The following is a 21466-nucleotide window of genomic DNA, read 5'->3' as shown; positions in this document are numbered from 1 at the left end:
AACCAGTCCACCAGCCATTTTTGCAAAAGCTTCCCCCTGGTCAACCAGACTGACTTGGACAAACCCATCGGAGTTAAGAATTAATTTATTCAACAATAAATTACCACAGATTACACGAAGAACAGCATATCCCCCATAGGATCCATGGCCAGGGAAGCAGGGAAGGTAGGAGTAAAAAACAAATAATAATAATAACAATAATAATAATAATAATAATAATAATAATAATAATAATAATAATAATAATAATAATAATAATAATAATAATAATAATAATAATAATAATAATAATAATAATAATAATTTATTTATAACCCACATTATAACATCATAACAAAACGTAATATAAATTGTAAAATAAACAGAAAAGAACAATAATTATGTCTTCTAGTAAGAATGTTTTTTTGTCTTTTTTAAAAGTTTCTTCAAGCTTATTTTTTCTTCCTGTGCTCCGTGTTTTTTTCTACAGTTTTTGTGTTTGGTTGGCTTAAATAGTTAAGTAAAATAACTACTTTTATAATTTTTTCCAATCTTATTTAAAATTTACCACAATTACCACAGCCATTTGTATTTTAAGGGAAATCAAAAACAGAATGAAACTTATCTACTTCTTTTCATTTTTTTTTACTTTTGTAATGTGGCGCCCTAGTACGACTCCATTTTTCGCTTGTGGCAATAACTGGAATTTGAAACTTGTATGTCAATACATATTCGTTGCATAAAAAACTTAAAACATGAAATACTTTTAAACTGGGGATATTTTATCATTTCATTTCATTTATTTAGGCAGTAAGCCTTTTTAGAGACCAGCTATTTAGATCAATTATTTAAAATTGCTAAATATATATTAATGAGACATTCCATAGTCTTGCTAATATATTTGTATAATATATTTTGCTTTTAGCAACAGATGTAGAGTGCAGTGTTGCCAACGCTTTTAAATAAACTGTGCCAGTTTTCCGAATGAAACTGTACAACGAAAAATTAACGTATATCATCTAAACAGTAGGTTGAAAACTTGCCTTAGCAAGAAGAAAATTTTCAATAAGCTAAAACTTGAACAAATATCTGAGTCAGAAAACCCAAATGTACCAAGAAATTTGTATGTCACCAATAATTTCTAATCGCACCGCTTTGGCAACGCTGGCTGAGTGTAGGTATTTGTTGTATGAGCTGAGGTTATTTTGAAGACCCCTTCTTCTCCAGAAATTTTGAAAATAGTGTCCAAAGCATGCTTTTCCTAATACTTACCTGGAGGAAAAATATTCTAATCCCCCCCCCACTTCCTTCCTCTCCCTCTCTTTCTCTTCCTCTTAAAGGTTGTGCCTAAACCCAAAAATTCCAAAGCTTTTCCTTAGGTCCATCTTTTCTTCTGGAAAATTTGTGTCGTGAACACAATTTAATTTACAGTAGTAATTTTTTTTTATGAATTTCATGTGTAAAAACTCATGAAATTTTATTGATAAAGCAAAAAACAGCGCATTTTTAGGCTAATATTTGTTATTTTTTATGGTACATATAGCAATCGCAAATTTTGTCCGTCTGTCGGTCCCTGTTTTGCTGCTTTAGGCACTTCCAGGTAAGCTAGGACGATGAAATTTGGCAGGCGTCACAGGGACCGGACCAGATTAAATTCAAAATAGTCGTTTTCCCGATTTGACCATCTGGGGGGATTGGAAGGCCTGTTAATTCGGAAAAAAATAGAAAAATTGAATTATTTTTAACTTACGAACGGTTGATCAGATCTTAATTAAATTTTATATTTGGAAGGATATTGTGTCTCAGAGCTGTTATTTTAAATCCAGACCGGATCTGGTGTCATTGGGGAGGGGGGGTGGGTGGGAGGGGAGACCTAAAATCTTGGAAAAGACGAGTGAAGGGATCGGGATGAAACTTGGTGGGAAAAATAAGCACAAGTCCTAGATACATGATTGACATAACTGGAACGGATCCGCTCTCTTTGGGGTAGTTGGGGGAGGGGGGGGGGGGTAATTCTGAAAAATTAGAAAAAATGAGGTATTTTTAACTTACGAACAGGTGATCGGATCTCAATGAAATCTGATATTTAGAAGGACCTCGTAACTAAGAGCTCTTATTTTAAATCCCGAACGGATCTGGTGACATTGGAGAAGGAGTTGGCAGGGGGAAACCTAAAATCTTGGAAAATACTTAGAGTGGAGGGATCGGGATGATACTTGGTGGGAAAAATAAGCACAAGTCCTAGACACATGATTGAAAAAACCGGAATGGATCTGCTCGTTTTGGGGTAGCTGGGGGGGGGGTGAATTCTGAAAAATTAGAAAAAATGAGCTATTTTTAACTTACGAACGGGTGATCGGATCTCAATGAAATTTGACATTTAGAAGGATATTGTGTCTCAAAGCTCTTATTTTGAATCCCGATCGGATCTGGTGACATTGAGGGGAGTTTGGGCTGGGGGAACCTAAAATCATGGAAAACGCTTTGATTGGAGGGATCGGGATGAAACTTGGTGGGAAAAATAAGCGGAAGTCTTAGATACGTGATTTACATAATTAGAACGGATCCGCTCTATTGGGGGGGGGTTAATTCTGAAAAATTAGAAAAAGTAACGTATTTTTAACTTACGAAGGAGTGATCGGATCTTCATGAAACTTCCTATTCAGAAGTACCTCGTAACTCAAATCTCTTATTTTAAATCTCAACTGGATCCAGCGTCATTGGGGTGTGGGGGGTGGACCGGAAATCTTAGAAAATACTTAAAGCGGAGAGATCAGGATGAAACTGGATGGAAAGAATAAAAACCTGTCTAAGATACGTGGCTGACATAACCGGACCAGATCTGCTGTCTTTGGTGAAGTTGTGAGGGTAATTTTGAAAATTGAGGTATTTTTAACTTACGAAAGGGTTACCAGATTTTAATGAAATTTGATATTTAGAAAGATCTTGTGCTTTAAAGCACTAATTTTAAATTCCGACCAGATCCTGTGACATTGGGGGGAGTTGAAGGGGAAAACCGGAATTCTTGGAAAACGTGAAAATCGGGGTATTTTTATCTTACGAATAGGTTATCGGATCTTAATGAAATTTGATATTTAGAAGGAGTTCGTGTCTCAGAGCTCTTACTTCAAATTCCGACCAGATCTTTTGAAAATTGGAGGGAGTTGGAGGGGAAATCTTAGAAAACACTTGGAGTGGAGGAATCGGGATGAAGCTTGGTGGATAGAATAAGCAAATGTCCTTGATACGTGATTGACGTAACCGTACTGGATTCGCTCTCTTTGGAGGAGTTGGGGGAGGGGCTCAGTGATTTGGCGAGTTTGGTGCTTTTGGACGTGCTAGGACGATGAAAATTGGTAGGCTTGTCCGTGACCTGCACAAACTGACCTGATAAAGTCGGTTCCCAGATTCGACCATCTGGGGGGCTAAAGGGAGAGGAAAAATTAGAAAAAATGAGGTATTTATAACTTACGAGTGGGTGATCGGATCTTAATGAATTTTGATATTTAGAAGGACATCGTGACTCAGAGCTCTTATTTTAAATCCTGACCGGCATTAAGCCTTTGATTTTCCTTTTAAATCAATCTATTGATTCTTAGAATTTTGTTAGAGCTCATACCATATGAGCTCTTGGCTCTTAGCTCTTCTTGTCTCGTCGCAAGTGCCATATGAGCTCATAGCTCCTGTTCTCGTTGGTGGTTCCTTTAGATTAGCGTTGGGTAGAGGGAAGGCGATTTCTTCTGTGGTTATTTTTTATCTTTTGCCTTTTCATGTTTATAATATTTTATAGTTTGTATATGTTTCTGGACCGTTATTTAGAATTTGCCAAACACAAAGACACACACAGTGGATGTATTATAAGATTTTTTTTTATTCTCCGAGCATTAGTTCAATAAGTACAACAAACTAGCAACAAAATTCCCAAAATATTTTTTATTGATATCTAACTCTTAAATAGCAGTTTATAAAAAATACATTAATAGCAATTCGAGATCGTGAATGCACTGGAGGTGATAGGCCTCATTTTATCCTAAAACCGCTGAAACTTGTATAACCTCTGCCAAAAACTGTCGATTCATGAATTGACCCTTCTTGCAACACCAATGAGACACGATCATTTTGTTGCAGGTACAAAATAGCTGTGTTGCTTCCAGTTTGGTAGCCTGCACTGTCACCCCAAGCTGACAGTATATCCTGATTATTTTTTACCAGGCTCAGCCTATAAAATAATTGATTAAATATATGGTCAGAATAGAATAAATGTGCTAAACACCAGAAATAATTATAGACGTGTTGGCTCCAATTTGGTAGCTTTCACTGTCATCCAGCCCTATGTCATATCCTGATTATTTTTCATAGATTTATCCTATGAAATAGTTAAATAATTACAGTATTTCAATAAAATAAATGTGCTGAAAATCAGAAATGTGCTGAAAACTGCTAAAATAAATGCGTTAAAAAAAATTGAGAATATATCCTGATTATTTTTACCAGGCTCAGCCTATAAAATTATTGATTAAGTATATGGTCAGAATAGATCATATTTTTAATCAATTTGCTGAAATCGATGATTTCAGCAATAAACAAAATAAATAAATGTGCAGCAAAAATTTCAGCAATAAATGTGCAGTAATAAATAAATGAATGTGTAAATAAAATAAATGTGCTGAAAATCAAAAATGTGCAGAAACTGCTAAAATATTGTGCTAAAAAAGTTGAAAGTATATCCTGATTATTTTTTACCAGGCTCAGCCTATAAAATTATTGATTGAATATATGGTCAGAATAGACCATTTATTTAATCAATTTACTGAAATTGATAATGACAGCAATCAACAAAATAAATAAGTATGCAGCAAAAATTTCAGCAATCGATATGCAGCAATAAATAAATAAATGTGTAAATAAAATAAATGTGCTTAAAATAAAAAATGTGCTGAAAACTGCTAAAATAAATGTGCTAAAAAAAGTTGAAAGTATATCCTGATTATTTTTTACCAGGTTCAGCCTATAAAATTATTGATTGAATATATGGTCAGAATAGACCATTTATTTACTGAAATTGATAAGTACAGCAATAAAAAAAATAAATAAATATGCAGCAAAAATTTCAGCGAAAAATGTGCAGCAATAAATAAATAAATGTGTAAATAAAATAAATGTGCTTAAAATCAAAAATGTGATGAAAACTGCTAAAATAATTGTTCTGAAAAAGCTGACAGTGTATCCTGATTATTTAATACCAGGATAAATGTGTACAAAACCAGAAATAAGAACAGACGTGTTGGCTCCAGTTTGGTAGCCATTACTGTCGTACGATCCGATGCCATATCCTGACTATTTTGTACAGATTCATCCTATGAAATAGATAAACAATTACGTCATCTAAATAAAATGAATTTGCTGAAAATGAGGAATCTGACCCGTCAGGAATCAGAAAATCAGGAACAAGAAAAGGCTTTAGTTTAGTACCCTTCACTGTCACCGCAAGCCGACGATATATCTCTATTAATTTTGCTAGACTTATCCAAGAAAACAGTTGAACAATTGTAAAATCTAGATAGATTAAACCTTCAGAATAAAATAAATCATGATTCTTAAATATATCAGAAAATATAATCAAATAAATATAATCTGACAAGAACAGAATGAGATGCTGATAGTTCGTTCTGATTATTCTTAATCAGATTTGACCTTAAATCAGAGCCGTACCTGGGATTTCTTTTCGGGAGGGGGGATGCTAAGAGAATTTTGTTGACAGGGTACCAAAAGAATGAAGAATCGGGGGGTTTTCCTCCAGTGGAATTTAGCTAACGGTCGCAAATAAATTTTTTTACCTGCATTTTAAAGACCAATTTGCAAGTCTGTCAAGTTTCCTGGGGAGGGGGTTTGAAACCCTTGTAGATCAGCGTTTAATTTTTTGACTCTTTGTTTGACTCTTTCTCTCAACTCTGTTTTTTAAAATAGTAAAAAACTTTAGCGTAAAGAGAGGGGTGTTGAGGAGGGAACAGCCCCTTATATAAGTTTTAATATCGCTCCTTACTATCAACTAAAAAAAAATTGTTTTTTTATTTAATTTCTGAAAGTTTTTAAATCAAGCCATGTTTTGATTTTGGCTCTCTGCACATGAATAATTAAAACGAAATTTGCATATAAACTTATTTTTATGGCTAAATGGCTTTCTCATAGTTTCGATCGGACGAATTTGAGAAAAAAGGAGCGGGGGAATAGGCATAGTTACCCTCCAATTTTTTTGTTATTTAAAAAAGCAACTAGAACTTTAAATTTTTTACGAACATTTTTATTAGTAAAAATATACGTAACTTACGAATTAAGATTATGTAATGAACTTCTACATTCGTATTTTTTTTATTACGTATATCAGGGGGTTCACCCCGTCTTCAATACTTCGCTCTTTACACTAAAGCTTAAGTTTTGTCCCAATTCTTTAAGAATGACCTCTGAATCAGAAAGGTCGTATAATAAATAGTTGAAATTACTAAAGATCTAGCATAAAGACTCTAGCATAAAGAGCGAGGTATGTAAGAGGAGAAGAACCCCTCATATGCGTAATAATCTATTTTCGTTTTAAGTTTTAATGCTGCTCCTTACTTTCAGTTGAAAAAACTTTTTCATATTTTTTTCCTTGTTCTTTAAAAAAAATGCTAAGCAATCCTGCACCCCTTTCATGGAAATTTTCTTCCCTCGTAAAAAATTCCTCCATGGAAAGATCCCCCGCATAACCACCTCCCCTCAACCCCTCCCCCAACCAAAAAAATCACCCTGAAAGCGTCTGTACGCTTCCCAATAACCATTACTATGTGTAAACACTGGTCGAAGTTTGTAACTCGCAGCCCCTCCCACTGGAACTGTGGAGGAATAAGTCGTCCAAAAAGACATAGTTATTAGGTTTTACGACTATGCTGAATAAAATGGCTATCTCAGAATTTTGATCCGGTAACTTTGGGAAAAAATGAGCGTGGGGGCCTAAGCGCCCTCCAATTTGGTCACTTTAAAAGGGCACTACAACTTTTAATTTCCGTTAGAATGAGCCCTCACACGACATTCTAGGACCAATGGGTCGATACGATCACCCCTGGGGAAAAAAACAAACAAAAAACAAACAAACAAGCACGCATCTGTGATCTGTCATGTTGCAAAAATTACAAAATTCCACATTTTTGTAGCTTCTAAATTTTTTTTGTAGCTTCTAAAATTTTAGCTTCTAAAATTCCACATTTTTGTAGCCTCTAAAATTCCACATTTTGTAGCTTCATGCTTGAAGGTTCTACTGTTAAGTTCTCTGATACGCTGAATCTGATGGTGTGATTTTTGTTAAGATTCTATGACTTTTAAGGGCCTTTTCCCTATTTTATAAAATAAGGGAAATTTTCTCAGGATCGTAACTTTTAATGGGTAGGTCTAAACTTAAAGAAACTTATATATTTAAAATTAGCATTAAAATGCGATTCTTTTGATGTAAATATTGTTATAAAAATTGTTAAAAAAAATTCGTTACCACGAACTGTTTGAAAGGTCGAAATGGCCTCAGTGCTAGACTGAAAATTATAATATTCAATCCTTATAATTGAAAATCCACCTCCACATCCACTCCGTACAAAAATTTTCGGTTCAAAGGCATTACATAAACTACGGATGATTGGAAAATTATGACATTATGTTTTAATTTTAAGATTTTAAAAATCTATGTTGCATTCCAATATTTTTTAAAAAAAACTGACGATCTAGCAGTGGAAAACTCTGCCAACGCTTGGACAATCACTGAAACTCTTTCAATTAATGTCAATACAAAGTAATAAAAAAAATTATCCAGGTTTTTAAACAAAAATTATAGAGCCATACTATAACCTGAAATTTTTTTATCTCCTAAATCTTCTTCCCTCTGTTTTTTTACGGTCTGTATTGTTTGGATTCAAATCTGCCTCTTACCGCTACTATAGCCCACCTTATTCATAGTCGTTCCAACAGAAATTGGTTTCCTGGGCTCTAGATTTCTAATAAGGTGTGAATCAACAGTTTCTGGTAGAAGACACTCTTTCCAAAAGCTTAGAAGGCTCGGAAATACTTGGGCCCAATGCTCTCTATTGCATTCAACTGTAAGGACTTCCCAGTCCTTCTCGTTGCTATGAAAAGCAGGCAACACTCTTCTTCATTTGAAATTTGAAGCTATCCTTAAATTCGGCTTGGAGTGGTTTTGAGTTTAATATCCAAGCCGATGCTCTGCAGAAACACGTCTGTGACAAGACCTTACCTACGGGCTGCATCAATTATGGCTTTGTTTTCTCGAAGGTTGTGGACGGTCTTGACGTTTATTGGTGTTCCATCTGGTAAAATCCCATCTAATGAACCACCAAAAAACTGGCATGTCAACTGAGCCAAAAGACCAATATCTTCACCTTTCATAATTTGTGCGCCAACTTTTTTCTCGTCTGCTGTTAAAGCAACAGATTCTAACCGACAACCTGTCAGCATGGTAGTTGAGTGGTAACCAGAACCGCCATTTCTAATATCTTTCACAATCGGTGCAGTTTTAGATGATTGTTTGTGCGGAGCTATTTTGTGAGAGTACTTGTTACTTTGTACTTGTTACTTTAACAAGTTACTCTTTGTTACTTGTTACTTGTGCTTGTTATTCCATTGCTTCTTTAATATATCCAGTTTTCATAGGAAAATTGACCTTTGATTCTCTTGTACAGATCTTTCAAAGAGGTTTCACTACTCTTTAGACACAGGCCTATTGTATCTTGGTCCATAATCAAAGTTACCCAGAGAGAGTTTTTGGTTGCATTTCCTTTTAGCCTTGAATCTACCTCCAGTATTAATGTTGTACCGTATCAGATTTTGCCTGTATTTCGCTCGGTGGTTTTCAGTTTTACTACAGAATTTATATATTATATTTTTTGAGTGTGGTTAAATACCTTTTTTCACGTATAGGTTTGTCAATTTGGACAAAGTGCGTAGGACGAGGATGCACCATCGATTCTGGCATGATATGATCCTCGCATTGACCTGCTAATTTGCTTGTCTCCACAAAACTTGGTAGCTACTAACATGTAGTTTTCGGCAAGGTTGAGTGGCAGTTTTCGGCAAGGTAGATGATTGTTATAGCGGGTCTGCATGCAAAGTGTGTTTTCTACAGTTATTCTGCATATTACTAAGTAACAATTCTTTTCTTTTTTCAAGATGTTCAAGTAGCTGAAGTATTACATCGTCAAGGAGCAAATCTCCTTTCTTGCACACATTCTACACCCCATCTCTCACATCCTGGAGAACCTGTTCTGGTAAATCTCCTTTCTTGCACACATTCTACACCCCATCTCTCACATCCTGGAGAACCTGTTCTGGTAAGCTGTATCAATGATCTTCAACAAAGCTTTTGGGTAACTGACTTCTTTAGGGGCAAGTATCATTGCGCTTTACATAATTTACAAAGATGTGATCGGGACCTTTGTGGAACAAACATTTCAAATTATCGGCCTTACACTCCTCTTCAGTTATTTTTCAGCCCCATGTAAAGAAATATTTGTATGCTCTATTTTTAGAGGCTTTACATGTGCATCTTTCTTCATTTTCACATTTTCATTTTCTTCACTTTCTTCAGATTATATATATTATAGATGCGATAGATTCACTAGATTATAGATGCGATGTATAGTTTTTATTAACATGGTTTACCCACTCTTCTTTTTCAATTTGTTTCAATTTGTTCAAAAATTGAACAAAAAATTGAACAAAAATTGAAACAATTTGAAACAATTTGTCAAACAGTTCGTGGTAACGAACTGTAGTAAGGAGCGACCCGGCTCAATAGTAACCAAAACTCTAAAAAATTGAATTCTGATATCAATAGCTACATCAAAAGAATCGCATTTTAATGCTGATTTTAAATATGTAAGTTTCATCAAGTTTAGTCTTACCCATCAAATGTTACGAGCCTGAGAAAATTTGCCTTATTTAGGAAAATAGGGAGAAACAGCCCCTAAAAGTCGTAGGATCTTAACGAAAATGACACCATCAGATTCAGCGTATCAGAGAACCCTACTATAGAAGTTTCAAGCTCCTATCTACAAAAATGTGGAATTTTGTATTTTTTGTCAGAAGACAAATCACGGGTGCGTGTTTATTTTATTTTTTTTTTCCAAGGGGTCATCGTATCGACCAAGTGGTCCTAGAATGTCGCAAGAGGGCTCATTCTGACGGAAATGAAAAGTTCTAGTGCCCTTTTTAAGTGACCAAAAAAATTGGAGGGTATCTAGGCCCCCTCCCACGCTCATTTTTTTCCCAATGTCAACGGATCACAATTTTGAGATAGCCATTTTGTTCAGCATAGTCGAAAACCATAATAACTATGTCTTTGGGGATGACATACTCCCCCACAATCCCTGGGGGAGGGGCTGCAAGTTACAAACTTTGACCAGTGTTTACATATAGTAATGGTTATTGGGAAGTGTACAGACGTTTTCAGGGGGATTTTATTTTGTTTGGGGGTGGGGATGAGGAGAGGGGGCTATGTTGGAGGATCTTTCCTTGGAGGAATCTGTCATGGGGGAAGAAAAATTCAATGAAAAGGGCGCAGGGTTCTCAAGCATTACTATAAGAAAACAATGAAAAATAAACATGAAAAGTTTTTTCAAATGAAAGGAAGAAGTAGCATTGAAACTTAAAACGAACAGAGATAATTACGCGTATGAGGGGTTCTAAAAATACTTTAGCATAAAGAGCGAGGTACTTAGGAGGAGATAAATACCTTGCTCTTTATGCTAAAGTATTTTTAGTAACTTCAACTATTTATTCTACGGCCTTTCTGATTCAGGGGTCATTCTTAAAGAATTGGGACAAAACTTACGATTTAGTGTAAAGAGCGAGGTATTAACGAGGGTACAAACCCCCTCGTATACATAATAAAAATATAAGGTTACGAAAGTTTGTTACGTAAGTTAATTCTTAAGTTACGTGTATTTTTTACTAATAAAAACGTTCATTAAAAATTAAAAGTTCTAGTTGCCTTTTTAAGTAACCGAAAAATTGGAGGGCAACTAGGCCTCCTTCTCCGCCCCTTATTTCTCAAAATTGTCTGATCAAAACTAAAAGAAAGCCATTTAGCCAAAAAAAGAGATAATATACAAGTTTCATTTTAATAATTTATGTGCGGAGAGCCAAAACCAAACATGCATTAATTCAAAAACGTTCAGAAATTAAATAAAAAAAAACTAATTTTTTTAGCTAAAAGTAAGGAGCGACATTAAAACTTAAAACGAACAGAAATTACTCCGTATATGAAATGAGTTGTCCCCTCCGCAATCCCTCGCTCTTTACGCTAAAGCTTTTAATTGTTTTAAAAAGTAGAATTGTGGCAAAGAGTCAAACTTTAGCGTAAAGAGCGAGGGATTGAGGAGGGGACAATCCATTTCATATACGGAGTAGTTTCTGTACGTTTTAAGTTTTAATGTCGCTCCTTACTTTCAGCTTAAAAAAATTAGTTTTTTTTATTTAATTTCAAATTGAAACAGTTCTGTTTCAATTTGTATAAAACACTTGAGTCTCAGCCTTCAATAAAACGACGGTATTCAGAATAGTATAATTATCAAGAACCATTTATGTGTAAAGAAGGGAAGGGGGGGGCTGAAAAAGCAACTGAGTTCATGAGTAAATTCTTGCTTTTTCAAATCATGGTTGTCAATTGCGTTCTTATCAAATTTTATTTGTTCATATGAGGGGTATACCACGTGAGATCAGGCACTCTGAATATGAAGTCCAATATAAAATGCAAATGTCTAAAATATAACACAGCAGTAAAATAGAGCACCGCAAACCTGAATATATCTGAATTTTATCTGACAATAGATAAAATCATATAATCTGAAGCAAAAAGAAGAAAAATAACTAGAAGATAGCCTTTCTCTTCTTGAAAAAAAAATGAAATATTCATTTTTTTCTTATCTAGGCCACCCGGGTTGTAAATATAATTCACTTTTGTTCAGAGGCAGACTGAACCGCCGGTTCCCCTGCCACCTTGTGGGTGTGTCCTCCATAAAATGGCGCTTACGCCTTAGAATAAAAAAAATTGGGGAAAAAATTGAAAAACAAGTCATATTAAACTTAAATAGTATTATATATATATGGAATCAGCATAAAAACTCCACTTTTTCTTATATATATCGCTATAAAAAGTTTGTATTTCAGAGCTTCTATTACTGTCGGACTGAGTCGCTCTTTACCTACAGTTTGTTACCAAGAACTGTTTGATGCAGGATCGGATATAATCCTTTGGACTTTTATGTATTTGGTTGCTCTGGCCTAATTGGCCTCAAGAGTTTTCAGTTGGTATGGGACGGTGTGAGAACTTATTTTTTTTCGGGTCTATTATCTCTCTCCCACTCTCCTCGGTTACTGTTTGTCCCCTTCAACTGTTTCAAAGATAATTATGTTTAGGAGGATGATTCTACTATTTTTCAATTTACATACTTTGCTACCCATACAGTACACGATGCATACCACCCAAATAAGCCTAGTTTACCCTTAAATTAGATTTTGGTTGTTTCCTTCCATTACAGGCTGCTCTTTGCAAAATAACTACTCCTATCTCGTCCCCTAGGACTTCGTATTTAATTTAAGCCATGGGTACCCTCATTGTTTTAATCCAATACGTTGACACTGTAGGTCAGGGTAGGGGGAGGGAAAGCACTTGTATTTTATATCTTTATACTTCTTTGATATACCTTTCCCCCCTCCCTCCCAGATTATGAGGTCTAAAGCCACTGTTGGTCAAATAGTAAACTTAGTTCATATTTCGAACAAAAAAGAAATCCTCCCTTCCAGTTGAAAACTACTTTCACGGACAATTTCCCCATGAAGAATTTTTCCAATGAATAATCCCCCCCTCCCAAGTGAAAATCTTCCATACAATTCCGATAATCTTCAACACAATCCCAGGTGAAAATTCCCCCGGGTGATGTCCCCGGAACACCTCCACATATAAAATTGAGTCAGCAAAGAGAAAGTAAGACAAATTAAAAGAGTTGTATTTAGGAACATATAACTACTACTACTACTACTAATAACTCACTGCAGCACCAAGCCGCCTGAGGCCAACACAGCTACGCACGCTCCTCCTCCAACCTAATCTATTTAAAGCCTCCCTCTTTACACCCTCCCAGGAAGTTCCCATTTCCTTTAAATCCTTATTTATGACATCCTCCCAACCCAGACAAGGACGACCTGCTTTCCGTGTAGCCCCAGACGGTTGGCCAAAAAGGACAATCTTCGGTAATCTGTCATCCTTCATCCGTAGAACGTGGCCCAGCCATCTCAACCTTTCTTTCATTACAGCCCCAGAAAGCGGGATTGAACCACACTTTTCGTACAACCTACTGTTTGAAATACGGTCAGTCAGCCGGGTACCCAGAACAATCCGTAGGCAATTTCTCTGGAAAACATCTAGTAAATTTTCATCTGCTTTTCGGAGTGTCCATGCTTCAGAGCCATATTTGACCACTGTCATCACTGTAGCTTCCACTTTTCAACATATAACTTTTCCCAAATTTACATTATGGTTAGATTTATTGCTTTAATCAAATATATTAACGGTTCCAAGTCTTGGCAGGGGGGGGGGGTCGATTTTATTTTATTTAGTACTCTATTGTGGTGTACGCTGCCCCCTCCCTATTATGAGGCCTAAAACCATTACTGATGAAATACTAAGTTAAATTCTTAATCTAAACAAAACAGGAATCTCCCCCTCCCAGTTGACAACGGCTTCTGTGGACAATTTCACCATAAAATTTTCCACGGATAATCCTCCCTCCGACGGAAAAATCTTCCAGACAATTCTAACCCTGCTGAAAATTTCCCTGGACAATATTCCCAGAACACCTCCACATATAACATTGAGTCGGCAAGGAGAAATGAAGACAAATAAAAATAATTTCATGATTTTTTATTTTATTTTACGCAATGGTTATTCACCTCATTGCTTTAATCAGATATATTGTCGGTTCTAGACCTTGGTAGGAGGCGGGTAATACTTATATTCTAAATTTTTACACTTCTGTGGTGTACCTCCCCCTCCTGATTATGAAGCTTAAGACAGCTACTTATTAAATACTAAACTAAATTCTTAATCCAAATTAAATAATCCAATTAATCCAATTAAATTACTTATAATTTATAAGTAATTAAGGGACTTGTTTTAGAGTAAGCCATCCTTTCTTGCTTTTTTTTATCCTAGTCATTATTATATGATTCTCTCAGCAGTCAATCTAAAGTGTGTCTGATCCGTCTGAGCCTCGGGTATGTTTCCAGCCAGGGGGTGTAAAGTGGGGTTACGTAGAGCAGCAGAAACAAAGTAAAAAAAAAACTAATTTGTTTTATAAATAGATACTTTGCTTTATAACTTTAACGACTCCAATAAAAAATCTGAAAAGCTTGGGATATACTAAATAAAAAAAGCTGCAATTTAAATTTAATTTCGACTCCGTCGCTTTTATCCAGGCCCTGCAGGAGTCTTAATTGTAATTAAATAAAAACACAAGTTTTTTTAACGGAAAATAAGGAGCGACATTAAAAATTAAAACGACTAGAAATTACTTCGTATATGAAAGGGGTTGCTTCCTCATCAACCCCCCGCTCTTTACGCTAAAGTTTGACTCTTTCTCTTAACTCTACTTTTTAAAACAGTAAAAAATTGCCATGCTTGTGTCGAGTGGGCCTTCATTAATTTGTCAGATACAGCTTCGTGTAAAAGTAAGGCCGTCATTGTAAGGCTATTTAGTGCAAAGCCAACGCCATTCCTTCTCGTGCTTCCTCCTGATCAGAGCAATGAGTCACTGCTACCTATTCACTCTTCTCCGCTTCCGGTAAGACAGGTTTTCTGTAAGACTCGCAATTGACACTTTGTTCTTGCGTTCTTTGACGCAGAGTTCAAAGTTCTTTGGAGAGTAGGTTCTTTGACGCAGGTGCATTCAGAGTCAAGACATTCCAGGTGGCTGTTCGTATCCCCATTTGTCCATAAGGTTTAGTCTGTCGGTCCTTCTGAGTTCGTCAGCATGTCCGTTGTCGTGCGGTGGTCGAGATCTTAAAAGGGAATCCGGGTCCGAAACTATGTTGTCACTTTTCGTAGCATTTAATTTTCGGGTAGAGGTTCGCTAGCCCAACTGACTCTAGGCCTTGAATCAGATTAGAGCTAGGTTAAACCTAGGTACTCATTTTCCCGGGATTGGCTCCACTCGCCACATGAGGTTACGGCCGTCCTGATCGGAGTCTGCCTCATTCTGGACGAACTTTCTCTTTCCTGGGAATTAAATCCGAAAAAATAAACCGGCCAAATTTTGGATTTTTTTCAAAGACCTTTTGAGCAAAAAATTGTTTGCTGACGTGTCGGTTTAGAGAGCAGGATCTCTTTTCATAGTATACAAATATTAAGAATGCAATGTGTTTAGGGAGATTAACCTTAATATAAACCTTTGCCTAAATATATATATATATATATATATATATATATATATATATATATATATATATATATATATATATATATATATATATATATAGCATTAAGAATCAACTTACTTGAACTGCCTTCCGATTGGTGACAGAGCAGAGAATGTGAAAAAATAAAGTCCAGGGTAATAGCACACGAATTCACTTCGATCTGGAAGCCATCCATAGCCGATGTCAGTTACGGTGACATCGAAGCGGACTTGAGATATGGCATTCCTCGTAAAATCTGAAGCCCTGACAGCGGTAAAAGCCACGACGTCTGGAGCAAGGTCGTTTGGGAACTGGCCTGGCTGTTGTGGGAACTGGCCTGGTTGTTGAGGGAATTGACCTGGAGGGAAATTTTATTATACATATTTCAATTTACAGTCATTAAATTCGTAAATATACTAACATTTTGAATATCATATCATATTTATTGCTCTGTGATTTAAAATAGGGCAGGATCGCAGACGTTAGTAAATGGGAACATTCACATGTTCCCATTAAACAGTAACCCATTAACTTTTAAATGTTTGTAGATGGGAACATTCTCGTGTTCCCATTAACCAGTAACCACTAACCCATTAGTAACATTCCCGTTCTTCATGTTCCCATGTATTAAAGACAATTTCTAAAAGGGTTGATAATTCACGAAAATTTACAGGAATGGGGGGGAAGTATTTTTTTTCAGAATTAGGTGGATTAATTTTTTGTTGTCTTGATTTTTACAGTGAAAAGACAAAACAAGAGGTATTTTTCAATGAAAATACTAATAAAGATCCTCCCAGATTCATGTGCATGATTTTACCAAATTGTAAAGCACTTGGGTTAATGGGTTACTGGCGACTATTCTTTGGTTCAGTGAACCAAAAAATGTTGAGGGTCAAAAACTCATTGAGACAACCCTTTTAAAAAGAATTATAAATTGTACTAGTATCTTATGATTAACTTGTAAATTTTAGATTATAAAAAAAACGGAATTAAAGGGATTCTTTGACAGATTTTAAATTCTAAGAGGCAACTGTTTGATAAAAGAATATATTCATCCCTCAATTTATACAGAATCAGTTCTACCACTAAGAATTTACTAGCATCCCAAGAATCTCATCTAAGTCCCAGGGTTTGGACAGATGTGTTCTCCTCCCCTTTCTCCTCAATTTTGAAAAATATGTTTTTTGATTATTTTCATTGAGGTTTTTTTTTATTTTCACTGAAAAATTGGAAAAAATGGCAAATTTATGCCACACCCTAGATCTTGAAAATTTTTTTCCTTTCTTAATTATCGTGAATTGCCACCGCCGGAGTCTTACCCCTATACCCCTTTAGAGAGGCATATTTGCAGCTCAAGTTTTTCTCCTATTTTTGTTCGCAGGATCGTTTTTAGTGTTTCCGGTAGGGAGGAAAAGAATTATTTTTTATTTTATAGAGAATTTGGACACATATTTGCTTTTTTATTTATTTATATATATATTGTTTTTAAATATTACTAGTCTTGGTGAATTTTTTGAATATTAAGCCTCTTACTAAATTGAATCCCTTGTCATGTGGTGACGGAGTTGATTGGTCTCTGATTGGCAATAAAAGGGCCCAGGGTTTAGTTCTACCTGCCATAGGAACTTGGAATTAGGTTGAAATTACCCATTAGTATCTCCAAAAGATCCAACAAGAAGAAGAAGAACATGATGGTAAAATCCCTTTTAACGACATTTTCCTTCGAACACGTCCGTTAAACATCTTAAGAAACTGGCCTAGATTCAGAAACAATATTTTCTTTTTTTGCTATTTAGTATCATGTAGTGAAGTCCAAAATTTATGAATAGTCATCGTAACAAAAAAATTTTCACCTACTTTATACTCAAGTTTATATATTAGTTTTTTATTTTATTTTTCAGGCATTACTATTTTAGTATTTCTGGTCTTTTGAATACATCGCTTCAATGTTAGGCTTTTTACTAGATATGATCCCTTATAATATTTTCCCGAACAGACATCGGTGACATATCCTAAAAATCTAGTCTAAGTTCAGGAAGAATTTTTTTTTTCTGTTTTTAACATGATGGACTTTTAATGACTTTTTGGACCTCAAAAACTTTTTGATTAGGCATTGTAACAAATGTTTTTTTCTAGGGTGAAGTTCAAAAGTGTCATGAGAAAGTATTTAGAAAGAAAAAACGCTTAAAAAGTGGAAAGCGTTATTTAAGTTGTACTCAACTTTTTGTTATCATGTTGGGCTTTTTCCTCTTGGTGTTTTTAGTCTGCTAAAATTCCAGGACGTTAGGCGCCTATGCTCATATTAGATTCGTTATCTTAAGTTCCTTCTTTATTTGCCTTCACGTACTCAGAACTAAAAACATATTCATAGTTATATCGCACCTGATGTAACAAATAATCTTGAGTTACTTCAAGTTAAGTTGCTAAAGTCAGCCCTGGCAAGCTCGGGGTACACCACGGGATCACCCCGCTTTTCGGTTATTTGCAGAGTTTTTGTATTTGCGTTTTTTTCTTTCTTTTTTCTTTGTACTCCGCTTGTCTCCTGTTTTTATTCGTGGGTTACAAATAAATTATTGTAATAATTTAGTCACATAGGACAAAAATGTTGAAAGTTCTACATAGGTACTTAGGATCTCCACAATAGTATTTATAGAAGTGCTTAATATGATGCTGCAGTTTTCACCAAGACGCCATCCCTTATATTTATTTTATTTAATTATATTTAATTATAATCTAACTATGCTTTGTTATAATTATATTCAATTATAATTTAATAAAAATATTTAATTATATTTATCATAAATATAAAATTCATATTATATCTATTGAAAACTTAAAACTTATTCGCGTTATGACCAATGGTAAATGTTGCGCAGGTACTGATCTCCTGATTCACCCCCTTCGGCCGGTAGTGCAACGCCTGGTTGAGGGTAAATCACCCGACACTTCCCGTGTTTTCCCCCAGATTTCTCCAGGTACCCATTTAGAGCTGGTTCGTCTCGGCCTGAGCTTATAGAGTCACACCAATGGCCCCTGTCCCAAACCAAATAACCAGCGAGACCTTGATTCGAGGCTCTTTTCTCAGGATTTCAAGTCCAGTGTTCTAACGACTCGGTTAGGAGATTATATTCGAATAGTTTTGTAGATTCGGAATTACTATAAAAAGGAGATTCTTTTGATATATTTGTTACTGTTAATTTTTTTTTTTTTTGAGTTTAATGTGGTTCTTTACTATTAGTTTGTCCTCATGGACTGTTTGATAACATCTTATTGAACATAATAATTTAAAATAGCCTTCTGTCTTAAAGCCTGCCGAGTCTTAAAAAATTGACATTATTTGGCTCTTTATATGAATTCTTCATATGAATTCATATGAGCAGAAAGTATCATCTCCTGAATTTTTAGTGTGTATATAATATTTACTTATATGTGTATATAATATAATATAATAGTATATAATATATAATATATAAAGTATATAATAATATAATAAAATAGTATATATAATAATAAAATAATATATAATAAAATAAAAAAATAATATATAATAAAAAAATAATGTATAGTAGTAAAATAGTATATAATATATAAATATATAAATAGTATAATAGTGTGTATGTGTATGTGTATATAATATTTCATTTCTTGTCCATTATTTTTGTTTGCTATTCGTTTTGATGCTTGTTACTGAATTTCTTCCAGCCACAGCTCTTCTTGTGCTTCATTTTAGTTCTTCATTACCTCAGACATTTTTTTTCCTACCCTTTGCTTTAGCTGTTCTCATTCATTGCATTCGTCCTTAAATTAATTAAATAAGAAAACAAGTTTTATTAGCTGAAAATAAGGAGCAACATTAAAACTTAAAACGAACAGAAATTACTTCGTATATGAAAGGGGCTGCTTCCTCATCAACGCCCCGCTCTTTACGCTAAAGTTTGACTCTTTCTCTCAACTCTGCTTTTTAAAACAGTAAAAAACTTTAGAGTAAAGAGCGGGGCGTTGATAAGGAAGCAGCCAATTTCATATACGAAGTAACTTCTGTTCGTTTTAAGCTTTAATGTCGCTCCTTACTTTCAGCTAAAAAGCTTGTTTTCTTATTCAATTTCTGAACGTTTTTGAATCAATGCATGTTTTGATTTTGGCTCTCCGCAGAGGAATAATTAACATAAGTTTATTTTTTTGGCTAAATGGCTTTCTCATAGTTTTGATCGAATGATTTTGAGAAAAAAGGGAACGGTTGAGGAAGCCTAGTTGCCCTGCAATTTTTTGGTTACTTAAAAAGGCAACTAGAACTTTTTATTTTTTACGAATGTTTTTATTAGTAAAAGATAAACGTAACTTATAAATTAGCTTACGTAACGAACTTTTGTAATCTCATGTTTTATTACATATATGAGGGGTTCACCCCCTCGTCAGTACCTCGCTCTTTACACTAAAGATTAAATTTCGTCCCAATTCATTAAGAATGACCCCTGAATCACAAAAGCCGTAGAATAAATAGTTTAAATCACTAAAAATAATTTAGCGTAAAGAGTGAGGTATTAGGAGGAGGTGACCCCCTTATATGCGTAATGATATCTGTTCGTTTTAAGTTTTAATGCTGCTCCTTACTTCCAGTTGAAAAAACTTTTCATATTTATTTTTCATTGTTTTTGTTTTAAATAATGCTAGAAAATTCTGCGCTGCCTTCATGGAAATTTTCTTCCCCCATCACAAATTCCTCGATGGAAAGTTCCCCCAACATATCCCCCTCTTGTCAACCCCTCCCCCAACCAAAAAATCCCCCTGAAAACGTCTGTACACTTCCCAATAACCATTTCTATATGTAAGCACTGGTCAAAGTTTGTAACTTGTAGCCCCTCCCACGGGGACTGTGGGGGAGTAAGTCGTCCCCAAAGACATAGTTATAAGGTTTTCCAACTACGCTGAGTAAAATGGCTATCTCAAAATTTTTATCCGTTGGCTTTGGGAAAATAATTAGCGTGGGAGGGGGCCTAGGTGCCCTCCAATTTTTTTGTCACTTAAAAAAGCGAACAAGAACTTTTCATTTCCGTTAGAAAGAGTCCTCTCGCAAGATTCTAGGATCACTCGGACAATACGATCACCCCTGGGGAAAAAAACAAAAAACAAACAAACAAACAAATAAACACGAATCCGTGATCTGCCTTCTGGCAAAAAATACAAAACTCCACATTTTTGTAGATAGGAGCTTGAAACTTCTACAACAGGGTTCTCTGATACGCTGAATCTGATGATGTGATTTTCATTAAGATTCTGTGACTTTTAGGGGGTGTTTCCCCCCATTTTCTAAAATAAGGCAAAATTTCTCAAGCTCGTAACTTTTGATGGGTAAGACTAAACTTGATGAAACTTATATATTTAAAATCAGCATTAAAATGCGATTATTTTGATGTAGATATTGGTATCAAAGTTCCATTTTTTATAGTTTTGGTTACTATTGAGCCGTGTCGCTCCTTACTACAGTTCGTTACCACGAACTGTTTGATAGTATACTAAAACTAAGAATTTATGTTCTTTCTAAAGTTTAATTAACTCACTGAAATGGATGACAAATTTTATGGAAATATTTTGAGGAGAATGACGGTAAAGACTTCTTTATATCCTGTCAGTTCTTTAGAATTAGGTTTTCTTGGAAGTTAACATAAATATATTTACGTTTGATAATAACATTGATGTTAAATGGAAATATAAAAAAATGTGCCCGTCAAAGAGGAATTGGGAAGTTAATTCATGTTACTCAACCCTAAAGTGCCCAAAATTCTTAATAAGGGCATTAAAAACCATCGTTAATACGGAATTTCCCCAAAGCTCAAAACTAAAAGAAATTGGAATTAAAAAGCAATTAATATTGAAAAAAGATAGAATTTTTAACTTTGTATGGCTTTTTTATTTTTACAAATGATAATGAAACATATACTTTGGTTTCACACACGGCAGCCTTTATGAATAAAAAAATGATAAGGGAAAAAATACGGAG

General features: G+C 34.9%; 1 protein-coding gene across 2 annotated transcripts in view; it reads right to left on the bottom strand.

Annotated features, from left to right (window-relative positions):
• Window positions 1-3897: 3897 nt before the first annotated feature.
• Window positions 3898-21466, bottom strand: part of LOC136040254 (complement C1q-like protein 3) — a 29570-nt gene continuing 12001 nt past the window's right edge. For both annotated transcript variants that reach the window (XM_065724472.1, XM_065724473.1), the window contains exons 3-4: window positions 15568-15826; window positions 3898-4198 (exon numbers count right to left, since the gene is read on the bottom strand). In XM_065724472.1, coding sequence (XP_065580544.1) covers window positions 4000-4198; window positions 15568-15826 — 458 coding nt within the window. In that variant the 3' untranslated portion in view covers window positions 3898-3999. The remainder of the gene's footprint in view (window positions 4199-15567; window positions 15827-21466) is intronic.

This window comes from Artemia franciscana, chromosome 20, assembly GCF_032884065.1.
Source record: "Artemia franciscana chromosome 20, ASM3288406v1, whole genome shotgun sequence".
Classification (NCBI taxonomy): Eukaryota; Metazoa; Arthropoda; class Branchiopoda; order Anostraca; family Artemiidae; genus Artemia; species Artemia franciscana.
This window is presented reverse-complemented; position numbering and strand designations above follow the sequence as displayed.